The sequence below is a fragment of the Oxyura jamaicensis genome, chromosome 2 (assembly GCF_011077185.1).
Source record: "Oxyura jamaicensis isolate SHBP4307 breed ruddy duck chromosome 2, BPBGC_Ojam_1.0, whole genome shotgun sequence".
NCBI classification, from domain to species: Eukaryota; Metazoa; Chordata; class Aves; order Anseriformes; family Anatidae; genus Oxyura; species Oxyura jamaicensis.
In genome coordinates, this window is record NC_048894.1 from 136850290 (window position 1) to 136872210 (window position 21921).

A 21921-nucleotide genomic window follows, 5' to 3' on the forward strand; every position below is an offset into this window, starting at 1 on the left:
AAAAAATATCCATATCAAAGGGGGGGAAATGCTGAGCCACTGATAGGTTTGTTTCCAAGGATTATTGTTTTTCTTTTTAATTTCAGAAATAAATTCCCTTTTATAACTCCTACTGCAGTAAAATAGCTGTTTTGTGCAATGTCAGACATAAATCACAGTATCAGTCTTTTTTTTTTTTTTCTTCCTCAGTTTGGGTAACATTTGTTTGCACCCCTCTACCATTATTCAGTTTTCATTCCATGCATCCCTGCAGTTCTGCTTCTAATCAAAATGCAAAGAGGAAAAATTCTTCCAATATTGAGAGTTGTTCTGAGAGAACCAACGAGTTTCACAGATTCAAAAGTATTTAATGGTCTAAATCAAAATGTGAATTTTGGTGGGTTTGAGGATTGCTTTCAACTTCTGTTGCAGCAATCTGAGGAATACATGCGGAAGAGCAAAGAAAAACATCCCATTTCTCTGACTCTAGTCCAGTGTCATAGATGTTTTTTCATGTGAACACAAAGAAAGAAATTATTTCCAAAGGTGCCAGTTCATGAAAGACCTGCAACGCTATTTTTGAAATGCAAATAGGACATTGAAGGCATAGAGAAGCATCGAAAAGCAGCTGAAAACCTGATTAAGGGAGCTGTCTTTCATCCTTCAGCAACCTAATCCATTCTTTATATCCTGCCTTGATGCTTTGATAACTAGTTTATCTTTATTTGAGTTTTACTGCTACACAAGCATTGAAATTTATATCCACAAATCTAAAGCTGGATTTAATCGCATAGATAAATACCATACTAGCTAATTATTATAACACAAAACAGTATTGATAGGTTTACCCATCCTTGGACTTTCATGCATTAAAGATGAATATTTTGAGTGCCTACATATTTGTGCCTAATTTTGCAGAGGCACACAGGGAATAATGAAAAAGTACATTTTCACAAAAATCACAAAACATGTTTATTTGAAACCCAATACTCAAATTTAAACTATTTTAAAATAGAGTTAGTGTTTGACTGACGATACAGACTGAATTTTCATGGCCTTAAATCAAGATTATGCTTTCAAATGAAAACTCTTAGTGCCAAACTGCAAAGGGAGTGAGAATGAGGAACATTAAGGATAGATTTGGCTTAAATTAGAAAGTTTATTTGTAATTTGGTGTTGTCTTAGCAACCTATAGAATTGTGATATAGTTTTTGTTTCTCTCAAGAGACTGAAAGATAATGCTTGGAAATATTCATGGGGTCAGGAACACTGCTAGGAAAAAAAATCAGTGGGGTGGCATTTTAAACGTATAGTAAATATATTGTAATAGGCGTTAGTAAAAGGCTCTGGGCTGACCTTGTAACAGTCAGAGATTCTTTTTAAGTGATGACTGTAGAATGAGAAGAATAATGGAAAGAAAGCTTATGGAGACAAGGTTTGAACATAAAAATAGTTAGATGGTTGTGAGTTGGTTTCCTTAAAATTTAAAGAAAAAAAAAAAAGGTTGTCTTGCCCAGAAGAGCTTTCGGACCATTCTCATATGTACTTTGTTTAGCTATCTCAATTATTAAATATAACTGGTATCTTTAATTTTTATTTGTTGTAAATATGCTTTTTTCTGTGATTCAGGTGTTTCAGTCAGTAAATTTAATGTTCACTCGGATAGAAGCATTGTTGGATTACAGTCTTGTCTGACATGTTCTGCTTAAGGAAAAATATATACATTGACATTAGCAGTTTAAATGTGAAACAAAATGATGACATTGTGTCTGAAAACCAACATGGCACATGCTCAATTCCTACTGTAAAGTGATAAAATGCTGCAACTTCTTAACCACCACTTTGTTCTCTGCCTTCCACAGCTCAGAAAGTGAATCCGGCTCACAAAGTGCATGTGATCAGCTTGTAACTCCTACAGCATTAGCAGCTTGTACCAGGGTCGACTCCTGCTTTACTCCTTGGTTTGTGCCATCACTTAGCGTGTTGGTCCAATTTACTTATTTGGAAGTCCACCTCTGCCATCATCTTGATCAACTAGGCACAGGTATGTACTCCTTCATGTCGAATAATAAAAGCAAGTGGTTCATATGTGCTGTTTCATCATCATTTTGCTCTCTGTGTTCCCCATTTCCCCTTCCAAACAGCAGTTCTTGAAATCAGTTATCACCAACAGCCACCAGTGGTACAGACTGAAGGGTAAAACTCATGACTTCCCATTCTGTGAATGGAGAAAGTAAATGCTGTAAGCAGTGCAGCTAGCTGATCAGCCCTCTTCTTCCCTCAGGCATGGGTAACTGTAGAAGCAGTCCAGTTTTCTTAGTCTGATTAGTGGCAGCAGGTGCCACTTCATTTTTGAGCCACCTTAGTGGATGAATTTCATCTTCTAGATTTTCCAGCATATTATCAGTACTATTAAAATATTTGAAGATTTTGCAACCCGCCTAGTAAGAGTTCCTTGGAAGAGCTCTGAGAACTGCAAATTTAACTGTTATTTCAATTATGATCACTTTTGGAGCTACATCTGGTTTTGTTCAGTACTCTCTGTCACTGCATTAATGGCAAATACATTCCAAGAGATCTTTAGATTATTGTCCGATTTTCAAATGCCAGAGATGCTTTCCTTGGAAGATGAGCAAATATCTTAGATAAATTTGACAGGACCAACTTTTTTACTCTTTTCAAGTGTAATTTTGGTGTTTTTTTTTTTTTTTTTTTTTTTTGCAAATATTATAATATATTCATCATCAAATCATACCAAGTCTGACACTCAACATCTAGCATGCAATTATTTGCCTGTCATCTAACTCTATCTGCACATAATCTTCTTCACTACTGCATTCAAATTCCAGATGCTTGATCTTGAAAATCACATACACTGGAAAAGGCAAAAAAAACAGATTAGAGTCAAACACAGGTGTTTGGTTTTTTTTTCAGCAATGACTGAGTTTATGCCGCTGCTGCTGTTGTTCTTGATGTAGCACCTAAAGATCTTAAGATTTGGGGTTCTGCTCTGCTATGTTATACACAAAGGGAGCACAAAGCTTATTGCATCCCTTACACTTTTATAGAATAATAGGGCTTGATCCTGGAAAGTGGTCAGTATTCTATTTCCAAATGTGTAGAGCACTTGAGCATATGCTAACTTTAAGGATGTGAGCTGTTTCAGCAACATAAATAATATCATCAGTAGAAATACTTGCATGCCTAATGTTAAACAAGCACGATACATGCTTTGCAGTGTCTGCTGCCACAGTGCTGCACTTGCAGGACTGAGACTTCAGCGAATATGACAAAATCTTTTTTGATGATATATTTCTCATGCTTTAGTCTTAGGATACTTTTTTGTTTAATTCTGACTATTACGGGGTAATATGTCGTATCTCCGCATGTTTGTGGTCTTGGGCATTCTTTGCTGCTTTTTAGATGCAGCAAAGACATTTTTCTTTTTGGAGCTTATTAGCCTGCACAATCAGAATTTCAACAAATGTTATATTTCAAAATAATTTCAAAAATATTATATTGCTGATTTCTACTGCATTTATAATGAGCTATGTGTGGAACTTCATATGCATCTACAGTAGCAAAAGCTCTCACAAAAATATGGTCTCTGCTTCAAATGGGTGACAATCTGAAGTATTGTGTGGTATGTAGGTAAAACAGTTTGTTTGTCTGGTCTCTTTACCGTGAAATGAATTTAGTTTGCAATTTCTTTTTATTTGCAGCTACTGTTAATTATAGTTTTCTTTTGTATCTAATAATTAGTGTGAATGGGATTAATTTCAGATTTCAGAAATGTCTACACTCTTACGAATTTTGTTTAAATCACACGTACTAGCAGTTAATAATTTGCAAAAACATGCATCATGTGGCAATAGTGATGTTCTAGCCTAGCCTTGTTTGTTCTTTTGCTTTTCAGCACCACCAAAGTTTCTTCAGCCATTTTTATCTGATAAGAACATGCCATCTGAACTAGAATACATGATAATTTCCTTTGATGAGCCTCATGTTTATCTTCGTCAGTGGAGAGATGAGTCAATGTTCCAGGAGATCCAGTTTTCATCTCAAGCCGACTGTAAACTTCTGGAGTGCCGAAATGTGACGATGCAGAGTGTTGTGAAACCTTTCAAAATCTGGGGGCAGACAGCCATTTCCGGCAGCACAGTAGGAAGGCTATTTGACTGCACAATAATGGTGGACCCCATTTTGATCAACTTTGGCCAATATGCAATTCATTCTCTAAATACAGCAATTCAAGCTTGGCAGCAGGTATGCCGATCTAATAGTGAGAAAAAAAAATAAATAAATTTTGTAGCTATTTTAATTAATTTAGAAGCAAATTAGGATGATTCTGAACTGAATTCATTTAACAAATTCCAAGATAAAAAAAAATTACACTAAAAGTATTCCATGATAGCAGTGAAAATTAGGAGACAATGAGTCCTTTATATATAAAGGTAGATGAAGCCTGAACAGCTTGAGTTTCAGTGAAATTACATGAATTTGTATCAGACTAATCAGAATCTTGGTCTTGAAATGCACAATATTCTGTTAATTTATGAAAAGGTGAATGATGCATGATATGTAAGCACAGCTCACTCTAAGCGGTAGAGCGTATTGTTTCCAGTTATTATTTCTATCCTTATTTGAAGTTCAACACTAGTTTCACATTACATGCTGTACAAGCAGCATTCATGGCTGAAGCCGGTCCCAGCATAAAGAACCTTGCTTCTGCAATGACCCCTTGAAGGCCTGTAATTCCCTTATTCCACTATAGCCTTGAAATCAAATCATTCTCTTCATCTGCCTGAAGACCTATGTGGAGCCTGGGAATTAATTACCTATCATGGCACTACAATAACAAAGCCCCCAAAAAAGGATAAAACATCTGTTTTATATCAAAAAGAAAAAAAAAAAAAATCTTTTTTAAGGGCATTCCATGGTTTTCTTGTTGCAAAAGGACATTCATAAAACAAGATCTAGTGTGATTTAAATCTTTACAGCTGGCTCAAATATCAATGTGAACAAAAATCTTTGTAGCTCCAATTTCTGTTTTTTGTCATATTTTGAACAATGCTTTTAATAAAAAACAAACATAGAAAGTATAAGAGAGTCCCTGGTAGGCTATTTAAACCCCAAATATTTCTGACTTAGAACTAGTCTCTCATCTAAGACATGTGTGGCAACTACTGCAAAATGGCCTTCAGAAAGGTCAGTTTCCTCTTAGGATGGGAAAAAAGGTCTCTCAGACATAGTTATACATATAAATAAAATATGGTGCATAAATATTTAAATGTTTTAAACCACATCACAGTGTGAATGACTGACTGACTACTCTGTGCCTTGAAGGAATATTCAGAGTTGAAAAAATGGAATTGTATATTTGATTAAGTAGAGCCATATGTCGCGTAGTATATTGCTGACAGGTACATTCTATGAATAGTTGGTACTGATTTATACATGGATTTGGCAATGTTAACATGAGCCACAGGAGGATATACTTCTGTAATTGTTGCTGTAATTTTCTCGTTTCCTCTCATGTCAAGGGTACTTGCCACCATGTTCTGATGTGGTGGGTACCTAGCCCTGAGTATTTGAGATTAAAAACTTGCACCGCTTTGAAATTAGGGAACAGTTAACACACAAGTGTGTTCAAAATGGCTTATTAAATTAATTGTTACCAAGATGTTTTGTATGTGGCTTTACCTCCAGATCGGTGGAGAAGGGAGCACTGCACGGGGAAGGAATGAATTTCGCAATGATAAGCATAGTTTGATGTTTGCTGTTCACACACAAAAAAAAATATAGATGCTGCCAACTAGGAACATGAATTTAATAAGCAGGAAAGGTCATTTGAATTCTCCACATATTTTTTACTGGATTAATATCTGAAACAAGTGATGCCGTAGTCAGTGGACGGACAGATGAAGCATGAAACAATTTGGCCTTGCACCTTAAGGTCGGGAGTTCAAGCTTAACAGAAGCCTCTGTCAGTGTCTTTGTTTTTTAGATATGTACTGATTTTTCTGTTAGGTAATGATTACCATTTTTGAAAGTAGCTTAAGCCTAAAAAACACCAGGCATACGACTTGCTTTTACTTCTAGCTACATGCTGAAAATCTGAGAGGATTTTTAAAAACTGCCCTTTTGGCATATTTCACTGTCTAATCTGAAATCCTTGCTTAAATACAAGCAATAGCAGGCTAATGCATGTCTAAAAACAAAGCTAAAGTAACAATTTCAATAATCAAGTAGCTGGGCAAGTAAAATCAATTTGTTATTGACAATTGATTTTAGTATTTAATAACATATGGAATATCAAGTGAGATAGAAAATGTGTCTCCTGTGAATATACAAGGTGCGGTTGGTTTGGTTGGTTGGTTGGTTTTGTTCACTCGCTTTATTTGGGTACTTAAGCCTTCACAAATTGTTTTATAGCATTAGTGCTTTGTGACATGTAGAGACACAGGTTCAGCTGAGAAAACAGCTCCCCAGGTATGCCATGAAGTGAGTATTCCTGAGGAGAAACTATTCCTCTGTGGTCTCCCACTGTAAATGTTTTCCAAACCCCTCAGAAGTTACAAAAGCTCCTGTTTTAAACCTGCTTTAAACCATTAGAGCTTCTTTTCCTCGAGGTCTGCGTGGTTCTTAACCTTTCTGTTAGCAGTTGCATAAGTTTTCTTAATGAGCTGGGGTCAGTCAAAATGACATCAGTGATCACAGTACTTTCCCTGTCTTTCTACCCCAAGCACAAAGAACAAAGGAAAACCATACAGAAAGCTTGCGTGTAGCTTCAGTTTAAATTTCTAGCTGATAACGTCTGGGTGCTCCCATGAGAATGAAGTTACAACAAAGCTTAATCAGAAGAAAATTGTTCTTTTCTCTTGGAGGAACATGGAGGGAGATAAGGAATTGCTGAAGACTTTGTCTGAAAAACATTAAGTACTGGTGAGAGAAAGAGGGTGTGTGTGCGTGTGCTTGCACAGGTCTTCGGTAGCTTGTGAAGCCCGCAGAAAATAACTTTGTGCACATAAAGGGGCCTATGCTTTTATGGTTTGTTTCCAGATCCAGAAATGCTTTGAAATAGCTTTGAGCTGAGATGTGAGCAGAAAGTCCTGAGACAGGCAAAGCCTGGTGACTAGTATCATGTGGGGTGTTTTTCCCCTCTCTGAATAGAATTCACAAAATATTTGAAAGCCCAATAAATGAGAGACACTTTCCAGGCCTCTCAGAGAGAAAAGAACAGCTGAAAAATGATCTAAAGAGGGGCAGGAAATTGTCCCCCAGGAACTGACCCTAATCTGTATCTGATTCAGGCTGTTGATCTTGTGCTGATTCGTTTGATTTGCAGTTTTAATTCAGAGAAGGATTTTTTTCTTAATCCAGACTTAGGTGTTTTCAACTGCTGGAGTCATCATTCAGCCCTTCAGTATCACTGCCACACAAATGGCTCAGTTCTGTTTGTTTTTATTATATCTGGTTTCTTTACGCTCACTTTTATCAATCAGTCCTTTTTCTGATTGTATTTTTTTTTGTCTGTTATTTTTTGGTTTTGTTTTGTCCCTCTCTGTGTATTGTAGAAGCTTCTGCTGTCAAACTTCAGCAGCACCTTTGGGACGTGGTTCCCTATGATGGGTGTATCAGGGATTGAAAAGCATGGGTGCTACTCTGCCAGAGGAAAATCTCCCTCATTTACTGGAAGAAGAAGAAGAGTTGCCTAGAACCCCACCTACACAGTCCATTGCTGTTGTACTGAGCTAAAAGATGCCCAGTTTCCTTGACGGTCCTTTAGTCAGCTGTTATTATCAATACTTGAAGTATCAGTAGCTATCTGTTAAGCCTAGCAGCACAGAACAACTTCCTATTATACAAATCTTGGTGTTTCCTTGGTTAAAACTTCGGAACTGTTACAAAAATCAAATAACAATATAATGAAAATATTTCTCTGGCTTTAGTCTGAGAAGTGTTGCTGTTAAAAGCAATGTATTCTAGTAGCAAATCTAGCATTTAAGACTAATGGTGGCAGTCATTCCTCAGCACCAAAATGGATGTAAATCTATTAATAATCCCTCGTGTGACCATATTGCCCCAGTACAATTTAGGAGTTCTCTATGTGCCAAAAAGTCAAGACAGAAAACAAGCTTGCTAGATTCCCTTTTCAATTCAGAAAATGCAAGAACCAAGTAAAAGAAGGAAGCTCATCCTCTTATTTTGTTTTTCTTTCTCAGACTTTCTCTGTGCATAACCAGAAAGACAAACCTATTGGAGTAAAACAATTTTCTTAAATTCCCCTGGGTGGTATCTAGGTTTGACTATAACAACATGTTGAGCTCTATGGATACCAAATCCTCCCTTTTAAAAAGAACATTTTAAAAAGCTGTAACAGGGAAATACATATATTTGTGGTAGACTTATGGGTATGTGGGTATGGCAGCTTGACAGTAAAAAGTCATAGATCCGCCACTAGAAAATGCCAAGATAAACTGTGCACTCTGAAGTGGCACTGTAAATGTCAGCCTTTAGCATACCCAGATCTGCTACTACATGGGATAGAGACATGCTCTGTAATGAGTTTTACTGCTTCAAAAAAGTGAGATTTTGATTATGCCAGGCTAACTGTTGTTTCACAAAAGATACCTGGTCTTCCACATAAGATGTGGAGAGAAGCTTTAATCTAAATATTCTCATGCTTCAATACTCTGGGTGATTTTTTATTTTTTTTTTCACAAATGCTCCCAGCCAACCATTTTGACATGTGGTCTCAAAAGGAATCACAACCTGTCCATAGATGTGCACCTTAGGTTCTTCTGAAGTTAGTAACAGCAGTGAGTGTGCATTCAAGGATGTTAAATTGGTCATACTTTGCACAATTCCCTTTTCAGAAAATCTGTTCAATGTGTATCACCCAGCAATGTGCTACGAGCAATGTACCAAACTGTTTTTCATGGATAACTATGGATCCATAGGGAACTATCAGGAAGTATTTTTTTTCTCTCTTTTTTGATCTCTGAATATCTGCAGGCTTCCACCCACATGATTATCAAAGAACTAGAGACCCATATGATCACAGACAGAGGAGGTGCTACCTTCATTATGTCTTTTTAAAAGGTCCACTGAGAGAGCAAGGAAGGGAAATAGAATCTGCTCTCAAAGACCGTGGAGGTCCCATAAGTTAAAGAAAACGTCATGGGAATGAAGGATGAGAAAAGAGCAGCTGGGCTATATTGTGGGAAGAAGTGAACTGACCAATAGTTAAGCATTGTCAAAAGTGTGTGCTAGGAAAGATAGGTCAAAAACAGGTAGTGAAAAACACAAAAAGATTATTTTATTTTCTTATGTTATACGCAATAAATTGCATGAAGACTGTCCAAATATCATATTTTATTAGTTGCTTGTAAGTGGATGGTGCCAGATCATTAGTGACAAGGACAGAAATTCTCAGGTTGGAAATCAGGAGACATTTTTTCTCAGAAAGGGCAGTCAGGCATTGGAACAGGTTGCTTCCCACCCAGGAAGGTGGTAGAGTCACTGTCCCTGGGGGTGTTCAAGGAAAGGTTGGACCTGATGCTTAGGGACATGGTTTAGTGGGTGACATTGGTGGCAGGGGGATGGTTGGACCAGGTGATCTTGGAGGTCTTTTCCAACCTTGGTGAGTCTATAATTCTAGATGAGGGACAATATTCAAATCAAATTGTCAGTCACACTTTGACCTCTCCTGTATAGGGGATTATAGTTTGGGCCTTCAGGGATGTAGGACCTGTAGCTCTGGTAATTTTTTATGACTGTCATTCAGTCTTATTGTGTCATATGTAAGTACAATGACAAGTACCCAGATGAAAAGTGGAAAGAGAGGTGTAAGGACGCTCTAGACAGGACAAAGAGTATTGTAAAATCTAAAATACTTTCAAAACCTGTGATGCTTTTTGATTTTTTCATATTGGACTAGGTGTATCTTCAAGCTAGCTTGATATATCTTCAAACTAGCCTTGTGGATCTATGGAAATATTCTCCCCACATGTCCTTTCATTTATTTATTTATTTTTAAGTGTTGCAATATATGGAGAGAGTCTTCTCCTGACCAACAGCAACATTTCAAAGTAAAGGCAGTAGCTGAGGAAGGGGCACTGCAGCCTGTTGGCCTGAGAGATCAGTTGTCAAGCACGGAGAAACCTCTCCATGTTTCTCTGATCAGCCTGTAGTGTACCTGCTGCCCTATGTGCCATGTCATTTCCCATTGAGGTTAATTTTGTTGAAGTCTTTTTCATCAGTTAGGAAATCTATTTTTTATTTTAGTTTTAAATGTCTAAGGCTTGCATTGCAGAAAAATAAAGGAATATACGTTCTTAGCTACATTTTGTCAAACCGAACACTAGTTTTTGCTGAGTAGAATACTGTGAGACCAAAGCTAATGGCAAGAGATCTTAAAGCATTTCTGTGTTGTAACAGTCGCCACTGGGCAGACAGCTGCCAAACGTCTTGCAATTAATCTGATGCTTATTGGCTTTCATATTCTTTTCCTTTCAGAACCAATGCCCTGAGGCAGAGGAGTTGGTCTTCAGCCATTTTGTGATCTGTAATGACACACAGGAGACACTGCGGTTTGGCCAGGTGGATACTGATGAAAATATTTTGCTGGCTAGTCTCCACAGTCACCAGTACAGCTGGCGCTCTCACAAGTCCCCACAGGTATGTCAGAAACAGCCCTTCAAATGCAGCAACTGCTAGAACTGACTGGTGGCTTTATGCATTGATTTTCTGTGTGGTGTCAACTATCTGCAATGCTCCAGTTCCTTCAGGAGCCACATGCTGTGGCTACATCAGAAAGAAAAGGTAAACAAAGAGTGAGGAAAGCCAGAAGTGTTTAGAAGTTACTCAAGGGTGGATCTGCATGTGCACAACCGCTTTCTGTAAAACTGAGCGTTTGTAGAAACTGAAGCTTCTGAAAAAAAGCAAAAGAAGATTGCTTGCCAGGTTTTTATAACTAAGTGATCAGTGTCTGTTTTCTGTGATGTACATTAGAGATTTGGGGAATTTTTTTAATGAATTGTTTTTACCAGAAGCATCTGTTCACTGAAATTGTTTGCAGAAAAGGGTCAAACTGGACAAATCTCCCAACTCAACATGTGCTTGCATTAGAAAAGAACGGAAATCATCAGAAACATCCCATTTATATAGTTTAAGTAATGCAGTTTCTGGTTTTTTGTTTTTGTTCTTTTAGGGATAAACAATGAAACCAACATAATTTAAAATTACCAATATTTCAATGAAACTAGGTTGTTAGTTTTCTTGAGCGGTGTTGAAAAGTGGGCTTTTCTTTCTGATTCAGGATAAGGCAAGATTTTAAATTCAAAAGAAGGTATTTGTGGGGCAGCAAACCCATTTCTTCTCTTTTTTTGGTATACACCCAGCTTCTGCTGAGCGGTACACTGGAGACCTATGCTACCCTCCTTGCTGAGCAGCAGTCCTGTGCTGGAGAGTTACTGACATTTTTACAGAACCTGGGAGAAGTGTAGTGGCTCTGGTTTCCTAGCTCCTGTAGAGCCTTGGAAAATACCAGCCTTAGCACATCAAAAAGAAGGTGAAGTTTGGATGGTCGCTCTCAACAGGAGTTGTGCCCACTTCCACTACTGCCAGATTTCACTGGGAAACAGCGATGACAAACTTACTGTGTTTTTTGTTCATATGTCAGTGGTTATGCAAAACTACTGAACTTTACATGAATGTTGTAATCTCTGCAGAGCAAATTCAGCCAGAGTAAACACTTGAAGTTGACACTGAAGTCAAAGCATAAATTGAGAGGAAGGAAGGTTAATAAAGAACTATCTCAATGCCACCAACAGAGGAGTTGTTATAAACTTTGTGTGCTGGTGTAGTAGTGTACAGAGGGAGGCCTCTGGAGATTTGCAGAGACACTGGAGTTACTATACGTCCCTGTCACCTTTTCAAAAAGGGCATGATTTCTTATACAAGCAAAGTGCCTGTGACCCCCAGCCCATGGCCAAGCAAACCAAATGGGTAACTATGTATGGTGCAATGGGCACGTATCAGATGGCGAGACGGGATCCTCGCTCATCAGCTGACAGTACTCACTTGCATTTGGGTTACAAATGGCATCACTCCATCCAGTCATGTGAAGGAGAAAAAACAACAGGACTTGTATTTGAAAGCCAGCAAAATGTGACCCATCTTTCATAACCGGTTATCACTTGTAGCAATTGCCAAAAAAAGTCATTTAAACCTTTTATTAAATACACGGAAAAAGAAAGAAATGCTCAAAACAATTATAAATAATAGAAACAGAACTAAGTAAGGCTTTCCACATCCATTTTCTGGTGTCCTGTATAAGATTACCCAGGCTGGGAGAATCCTCTTTTTGACCATCACTCTCGATCATTCTGCTGGTAGCATAGTTCTAATTATGGTGGATTTCTAATAGTAGTGTACTTCCAATAATGGGAAAGCTTTGAAAATGAGGATTATCTCTAGGAAAGTGAAAAGTAGAAGAGTTGAATTATAGCATTTTCCTGATACTTTCTGTCACTTGCAGCCAAGCTGCTGAAGACCACCAGCACAGCATATTGCATTAGCCATCTAACACCTGCAGAACTTAAAACATTGATCGTTAACTTGTCCTTTCTGGCACAGACTTGAGCTGTGCAAAATATTCAGTTTTCATGGCTCCTATATAAGTTTCAGATTAAATGAAAATTTTGAAGCGCAGGATGAAAGGTGAAAAAGTCCAGAAGAAAACCAAATCACAGATCAGGGAGTGGATGAAGTGACAGTAAGAAGTTCAGATACATTTTTCAGATATTCATTCTTCAGCTAAAACTTGGTGATGTCAAAGGGTTTCCCCTGCCTGTTTTGCTCTGATCAGATTCAGATTCACTGAAGAACTGGGCTGATAAACAGTCACGAGTGTCATGTTGGATTCCCATATCCCAGGAGATGGGGAAGCTAACAGCCTACTCCTGACTTAACCACACTGCTGGCCAGCAGTCTCTTCCAGTAGGGGGGCTATGCCTTGCTTATCCCAGCCCTTGGAATAATTTCAAGAGTATTCTTCTCTTTTAATATTTTTCAACAACCATTTCTTGCTGGGAAACTTAGAGACTAAAAAACAGTACTGAGATAATTTCCCTGAAAATATATGGAAGCGTAAGCTTTCCTCACACTGTGAGATAGAAGCAAATTTTCTTTACAAAGGTCACAAGATCTTGGCATGCATCTCTAAGCTTTGTTCATTTGGTTAATGTTAAATATGAATTGCTGTAAATATAGCATGCTTCAGAAAGGCAGTTCTTCTAAACAGCGCGATCCTTTGTCATTTTTGATCATATGAAACGAGTTTGTTTAAAGGTTATTACAAATGTTGTCATGCGCAGATTTTTTAATGATTAATACAAATCCTTGAAACAAAAACAACTACTCAATTAAGACATCAGGTTGTACCTATTATGCTGTGGCACTTTTCTAATTGTTTCCATGCAAAACTATCTAGCAGTTTATTATCCAAAGGTCAGAATAATGCCCAAGCATGGACAAACCCTACAAGTGTCATATTCATGGAATGCTAGATGACTTCATAGTTATGAAATTATTTCATTTCTCATGATAATTCCCGACTTGCCAAGTTAGTGAATTTTAAGAACTCTGAGAGCAGATTGTAAGATAAATGTGAAATAATCCATACTTCTGGAGTCAGGGACTTCCCTCCAGGCATTAGTTCATACTTGACTTACTTGACTTACACTTGGGGATAAAATGAGTTAGGACAAGGTCTTAGATACCACATTCTCTTACTGGGAAAGAAAACCAACTTGCACAACTTCGGCCGGCTCATGTTTCTTGTTACACAGGCACTAAGAAGCAGCGGTTGCCATGAAATACTTTATTTAACCTCTGCAAAATGTTTTTTTAGTATGGCAAGGCAGTTCAGTTAAACGAAAATAAATAGTTTTTAAAGGATTGTATTTCTTTTACATTCACATCAATAAAATTCTCCATTTTTCTTTTGCTAATTAAGCAGAGTGAGAGATGCAGTAATTGGCTATTTGAATCATTTAACAAAACTAAATATATTACCTAAAATCCATTATTTTTGTAACAGCAGGTAGTTTTGTAATGATTTTTTTGTATTTAGATTTATTTTAATATTAGTGAAGTTGCAATAGGTTATAATTAAAAATTATTAAACGTTTTGAAGTTAAGAAAACAGATATAGCACAGCAAGGATTTGGATTTATCAGTTATTGGTGGTGTCCCTCCAATTGTTTGGCTTAGGTTGAAACTCTTTCCTTCATATTTTTTTTTCCCAGCTTGGATCTTCTACATTTCAGGGAATCTAACATTTCCCTTTTAACTTTCACTCTGATTCCTGCAAGTCTCACTAATTTGGCTAATATTTCAGTAATAAGTCTGAGGTCCAGTGCTATTTCTTCTGCTCTGTTCCATCCCCCATGTTTTCCTCAGATTTCATGAGTTTTTGACCTTCCTTTGGGATAAGACACCCCCAGTATATACTCCTTTTCAGAGTTGGGGTAAGTCCAAAACTGATGATATTTGAAGCTTTAAGCAATTCCAGCAAAAGTTGCCAGACCTCGTGAGTTCTCTTTGCAGATTTTAATGAAAGTTAGAGGTCTGTTAGATATCATTAAAAAGGAAGAGAAGCTACATCACTCCTGTGTTGTACAGACAACACTGGCTCTACATTATTATTGGATCCAGTCTGTGCTCCTTATCTTGATCTTCAAGTTGCTTTGTGGGATGGGCCCCAGTTATGTCAAAAGTCATGTTTGTCTGCAAGACAGCTGCGTTTTTTAGGAGAACTGGAGCATATGATACATAGGGTGAAATTCTGAAGTTAGAAGAGATCAGATCTTCCTAGCAATGTACTCAGGGTTAAGGAATTCTGTCTTGCAAGACAGTAGGCAGTCCGAGGGTCCCACCAGGGATCACAGCAAACGTGAAAACCAACTATTCATATGAGAGTCCTCCAAATGTATTCTGCAGAGATTGCTTGCTTGCAAATAAACAGAAAAAATCTTCTGTAACACACTAGTTCAGTTTTCCCCACACTCAGACAGGATCTAAATCTGTGAATTTTCTTTTAATGCAAACCATAATGTTGCATGGGGGAAGTCTGCATTTAAAGTAGCAGCTCCCAAACCTTTCTCCAGAGTCTACTAGCAGCAGCCCATTTTCACTTTGCACTATTCTTCCCACTGCAGGTGCAGTGGGTAAAAATCAGTTTGTGTTTTGATTTGAGCAATGACTTCAGTGAGAATGTGACCAAGTTATTGTTAATAAACCACATACATTTATTTCTTATCAAAGTAGGTATGTATTCCTGAAACAACTCTGTGCCACTTGACTTGCTGCTTATGTAGAATTCGAGAGAAAAGCTCTGTTGTTTGTTTTGCTATTCTTCTGAACGTACACTTATACACTCTTGAAAAGTTATTAGAAGTGGTCATTACATTAATAATATGTTCATTAGAACAGTATAATCCATTTAAAGTTACTCTCCTCTTTCAAATAGTGTGCCTGCAAAGCACGACTTCTGCTAGAATTTTATAAACATTCTTAAAGGCAGTTGTAGATTTGGAAATAGATATAAGAACCTCCTCCTTTTTCTCCTATGGAAAAAAAAAATGAAGCCAAATTTTAATTTATGTTGCATATCCATCAGCATAATAATTCATTGCTATTTATTTCCAAATGGCTATTCTTCCAGGTATTGGGTTATATCCTGTGAAGTGTAAGATGATATACAGTACTCTATGGGTTCAGACTTAGAAGCTGTGACTTATATATCAGTTATTATTGGGATTTTTTCCTGTTTTATTGTTAAGGGATGTTACAGATGCTCTGCACAACCTTTTGTACTTTGTATAATCCTCCCCAGGTTATTTGCAGAACATTGAGGGTGGGGTGGTTGGAAGTTTTTATTTTATTTTAGACTATTCCGGTAGTGAGAAATGTGTTGTTGCTTTCCTCTGAGGATCTCATTCAAAATCTATGGTTAGACTGTATTACTTTTTAAATGATATCTGGGGAAGATAAGGATTGATATTATCCATGGGACACATGAATCTTCAAAATTTGGTTGCCATACTTTAACCAAAAGTCTTTTCCACGGTATTTAGAGTTAGTTTGTACCTACGAGGTTCAGGCCTGCTGTGCAGGTTGTTGAGACTCACAATATCTCCAGGAGCCCCCAGAGGTCATAACTGATCTGCTGAGTGTGACATGCTTCTACTGGCTAAGACAGGGATGATGAACGTTGCTTTCTCCCATCCTCTGTTCAACCCTTTTGTCTTACAAGGGGTGATGGCATAGAAATGGTCAGATCTCCCAGGTGCCATGAGAAAATCAAGCCAAAATGAAATTCAACTTCTGGTCACTGCTACAGTTGACAATATGCAGAATGAACATTTCATTCACTGTTTTCCCAAATACTAATTGCTAAAAACACAACCAAAAAAAAAAAAAAAAAAAAAGATCATCCTTCTCTTTTAATTTTTCAATTAAAAATTGCTTTAGCTTCAAGTCTTATAATACAGTTCCCCTCTCCAGGTCTCCGTTTTCCTCCATGCTGCTGCATCATCCCAGCTTTTATTTTCCTGTCTCATCTCTGAAAATAATCATCTGCTTCCATGCACTAACCAGCTCCTCACCTGATTCCTTCAAGTCCCTCAGAGTTTACAGCAATCTCTCATATTCTTCCCAAAAGGTATTTACTAGTTTCACCTGGAAAACAGATAAATTTAACTAAAGTGAACCTAAGTTAACCTCAGCGGCTCTGCAAGCAAAATAGAAATCAATTTTGTATCACTAAGCATTTTGAGGGCACAAGCTTTGAATTACTTATACAGCTGGAAAATGCTGCCTTTTCTGGACAGACTCCATTCTTAGTCTCATTTTTAATCCCCCATTTTAGTCTCCATGCCTTGTCATATGACACTTAGCTTTATTTACTCAGATCATATCCTTCACCCACACATCTAGCTGAAAACCTAAGCAAATTTTGAGGAGTGCATGGAAACATTCTGCAAGGAGCTGTGATAAAAATGCAGCTTTTCTAACCATTCCCTCCAGTAGGAACAGCTTCATCTTAGTCTACCTCCCTGAAGGCAATTTCTTTTCCTTTCAAAACAGAGATCCAGAGTGGCTCAGAGTTAAAAATCCCACAAATATTGAGTCCAAACAAAAAGCTTTGCTTTATTTGTTATGTTTCCCCAACAGAAAATGCAGAAAATTCTCTCTAACCTATAAATTGCCATTTGTCTCTGGATTATATTTGTTAGAATGCTTTTGAAGTTCATTTAATATTTTGTACCTTTTTGCTATGACTTTTTCTCCTAACCTATACCATGCTCAGCTTTATTTGTTAAATTTTTTTAAGCAGCTCCTGAGAAATACTCAGTCTTTACTTAAAACTTGATAAATGAAAGGGGTTATATGGCAATTGCTGTGAATCTGTAGTATTAGGTCAGCTTTATAACATTAGAGGTCTGTCTTGTTGAGTATCTAATACCATCTAATATGACATCTGCTAACATAATGTTCACACCTGATTACTTAATTTTCTAAAATTACTTCAATTTTTGTTTCCTGTCATATATCTCTATATCACTTAGTGTCATTTGCTAATCACTTCTAGCCACGCTGTGCAGGAATCTCACATTCAAGTAACTGGTTCACCAGGAGATCCCTTTGTGTTTTCATGTAATAGAGTTTCTTGGCTCACAAGGAAACTTGCAATACCCAATTCTTAGATTATTATGTTGTTAATATAAATATATTAGATATATTTAAAATAATTTATGAAGGTTGTTCCCTGTTGGATGTAGCAGTTATTAGTATACAAACAGTATGTTTAGGAAATGAGAATTGCCAATATATGGGAATATCTCTTTTTTATTTTTTGTTTCTGAACCATGAAGTTAAATGCACACTAATTGTTGTGCTGCAAAGAAAATTAGTAAGGCAGCATTTGTGAGCTAATAACTACACAGTGAAAGCTGACAGCATGTTTCTTGGGACTGTTCAGCTCATGAGGAAAGCTGTTTATACAGGGTGGGAGACATCCTAATCTTGGAGCTACATGCAATTACTAATCATCAGTTATGGCATTCATGTGACATCTATCTTTGGAGCACACCACATTTTTTGTGCCTTCTTAGTACCTTTTCTCATTACTTGGCTGTCATTTCCAGCTACCAGTCTCTCCAAAGCAAACAGTTTTCTTGTTTCTCTTAGTTTTCATATGTGATGAGATTTATTCCCAGCTGCCTCTGTAAGAAACTGAACTGATTCCAGCCACTGCAGTTGGATTTTTTTTTGCTTTGTTTTTCCTTTTCTGTAACTAATACTCAAGTATCAAAGCGATGTGTTTGTTTATGAGTTTGAGTGTCCTAGTGCACAGTTCCCTCAACATTTTCTTGAATATAAAGAAGTGCCCATGCACGTATGTACCCAAACGCATGCCCATGCACCCACTGGCACATACTAGCCTTTGTGCTTCCAGCATAAAACTAATTTGAATCTGAATGCAACAGTCATCACTCTAGCAAATTCAAAAGCCACCCACTGAATGGATGTTTTTGTTCTGTGAGTAACTTGTGCTGAGGATACCACAAATTGCAAACAGGCTACTGAGTTGTAATATCTTTGAAAGTTGTTGCTGTGGTTGTTTCTTAAAACAATGAAAAGAAACCAACTTGCAGACGTTCGTGAAGTCCAACTGGCCAGATCTATGGGCAGTGCTATCTCTCTTTGGAAACAAATCATGGGAGAACATAATATTTACAAGTTTCATTTTTTGCTAGTGTAAATAACCAAACTTTGGGCCTGATCCTGTTCCCAATTACTTAAATTAATTAATGACATATGTCCAAAATCAGACTGAAATTCAACCCTCAAGAAAGAATTCCCACAAGGCCTTTATATAACTGTTTTAAAGGACTTAAGTGATGCTTAGACTCTGTGCTGGCCCTCTGCAAAGAATAAATTTTACCCAGAATGCTTATTGCTTTGATCCCTTATATATAACTCACATTCTTAAGCTTGCACAGCCACAAAAGATCTATACAGAGCTAAATAGCCAGATCTTCAGCTGGCGTAAATTTATGTAACTTCATTGACCTACATGGAACAGTACCAATTTTCACTACTCTGGCTTAAAGAATCTCCATGGGATAGAGGTAAGTGCGTATGGTGGGTAAGTGGATGAAAGGCTCTTCAAATGATGAAAGACTATATTGCTCTGGAAGTGATTTAAGTTAAACTGGAAAAAAAGCCACTCCTTTTCCGGAATAAATCACACAGGGAGTATAATTATGCAGTTAAATTTCTTCTCATGCAGTCAAGCTTAAACGTGCCACCACATTTGTATAAGAAATGAAATGTTTCCCATCTCTCAGCAATATACGACATTCTTATACATTTAACACATGGATGAGCTCTACATATATACATACAAATAGATTTACATCCTTCTTCTGAAGTGAAGGGTACTCACAATTTTCTCTCTTATCCTGAAGGCCAAAAATATGACCTGCTCTCCAAATCACCTTGCTGGTAATAAAGAGGGTAGATTTCTAGAACAATTTCAAGGGCAGTAAAGAAAGTATCTTATTTCCTGTAGCTCTCTAGTCTACATAACATTTTTGAACAGTTGTGTATGGGATTTTTTCCATCCATAAACACTGAATTTAAACAGGTAATTTATAGGAATGCATGATGCAGAACCATCTTACGGTATTGTTCATTCTTCTGTTTGTATCTGAAATCACAGAATAAGTGAATCATTCAGAGAGTTGGTGTGTTTAGCATTGCTGAGTTTTTAAAACAATAATATTTCCCTATCATGGGAATTCCTATCCTACTGCAAGGGTGCTTATGTATTGAAGTAGTAATTGTTTTCTTTCCAGCTGTTACACATCTGTATCGAAGGCTGGGGAAACTGGCGATGGTCTGAGCCATTCAGTGTGGACAATACAGGGACCTTTATTCGTACTATTCAGTACAAGGGCCGAACGGCATCACTTATTATCAAGGTTCAGCAGCTCAGTGGAGTACAAAAACAAGTAAGTATTTGATCCTGCTTGGAAAAAATAACTTAATCTGAGTCACTTAAACCATTGTTTATTCATGAATAAATCGCCTTATTATTCCTTTCCTAGTGGGACCCGCAAACAAAGTAAGTGTAGCAGTGTACTAGTCTCATTAAAGGAGTTTTTACAACTCTTCTGTAAGAATTCACTGTGGTGTGGATCTTAACATAAAAGCTGTTATCACCACATATTTTACATGCATGTTTCCATAAACCTGCCTTTGCATGGTTACTAAATTCTGACAGTAGTAACTTCCACAGTTTCTTGGATGTGTGAAGCTCTTGAGCAGAAGACCTTTAGTTAGTTAGTTAAGAAACTGTTCTTGTTTTATTATGGGGTGTAATTCAGGTCTTTTTATTATTAAAAGAGAAAGGAGTAAAGGACCCAAGTTAACATTTGAAAATATAACTTTTCACATAAAATCTTTGTGTAAAGATCTGTAGTAACACTGCCTGCATTGGCAGGAGCTAGAACATGGGGTGGACATAACATGTTCAGCTCATGGATATGGCAGAGTGCCTCATGTTGTGCAAAGAAATGTAGCTGATCAGGCAAGAACAGTTCCTGGCTTTGCTGAAAGCCCTGCTGAGACGTTCCTTGTTAGGTTGTAGCTAAGGTGCATAGCCTCATTAGTGAAAAGCAAATGAAGGTGGTTGTAATAGGGAAATACGTAGAATACTGTTGCTTGGTACACCTTAGAAAAAGTCAGATATACGTTATATGAGAAATAATTCATGTACTATAGACAACAACTCGTGAGTCTATATGCTCATTTTCTAGGTGGATGCACTTAAATACGGAAATATGGCACAGCCATTTAGTGGAATTGTAAGCTGTGAAACAGCAAAGGTTATACTGAAAGGTCTGAATCTGTGGATTGTGATGAGAATATGAGGTGTCAGTGGAAACCTTACTTCTGAAGTACATCATTGTATCTACTCAAAAAGGGTGTAGTATTCAGAGACCATCAGAGTATTCTTAAAATCAAAACCAGAATTATGTCAGCCATAGGCTGCATTCAGTGGGAATGAAAGTGATATGTTGCATGTGTCTTTCAAACCCTGATATTGCTTTAGCAGTACTTTGAGATTCTTAATGCCCAGGTTTCTGTGAAATTGCACATACATTTGGCCAATAAAAATAACATTTTACCATTCACTGCCTTCAGCAGTGCTTGGGAAAATCTAACAAAATCAAAATGCTAAAATAGATTATTCTTGTGCAGGTTTTCACTCTATAATTCAATTTTGACCTTTCCTTTTTGCAATCGTTTATATATGACCTGCATATTTTTGTGTGTTTTAGATCCTAATCTGCGGAAGACAGACAGTCTGTAGTTACCTTTCGGAAAGTATTGAACTGAAGGTGGTTCAGCATTACATTAGTCAGGATGGACAGGCAGTCATAAAAGAACACACCAACTGCCTTGCAGCCAAGCAGAAGTTGCCTTCGTATGTCCTAGAAGACAATGAGCTCACTGAGCTGAGTGTGAAGGCTACAGGAGATGAAGACTGGTCCCAAGATGTATGTCTAAGCTCTAAACATACAGAACACAGCACTGTCATTCAGGTATGTCTAGAAATAGATGTTTAGAATATAACATTAAAAATGCCTGTGAGAACTGGGAACTTTACAAAGTTCTGTTTGAAACAATGAAATGTTCAGTATTAGCAGCTTGAAATAATTTTACCATAGCACTGATCTATCTGCATACAGGTACCATCCTCAAAGAGTTCAATTACGTATGTGTGGTGCACAATTTTGACACTAGAGCCCAACTCTCATGTGCAACAACGAATAGTAAGTACATTTAATGCCTCTGAAA

General features: G+C 37.3%; 1 protein-coding gene across 8 annotated transcripts in view; it reads left to right on the forward strand.

Annotated features, from left to right (window-relative positions):
- The window catches only part of VPS13B (vacuolar protein sorting 13 homolog B), a 468066-nt gene that overhangs the window by 406628 nt on the left and 39517 nt on the right, over positions 1 to 21921 (forward strand). For all 8 annotated transcript variants that reach the window (XM_035319261.1, XM_035319264.1, XM_035319260.1 and 5 more), the window contains 6 exons: positions 1842 to 2023; positions 3896 to 4245; positions 10501 to 10662; positions 19914 to 20069; positions 21402 to 21665; positions 21813 to 21896. In XM_035319261.1, the coding sequence (XP_035175152.1) occupies positions 1842 to 2023; positions 3896 to 4245; positions 10501 to 10662; positions 19914 to 20069; positions 21402 to 21665; positions 21813 to 21896 (1198 nt within the window). The remainder of the gene's footprint in view (positions 1 to 1841; positions 2024 to 3895; positions 4246 to 10500; positions 10663 to 19913; positions 20070 to 21401; positions 21666 to 21812; positions 21897 to 21921) is intronic.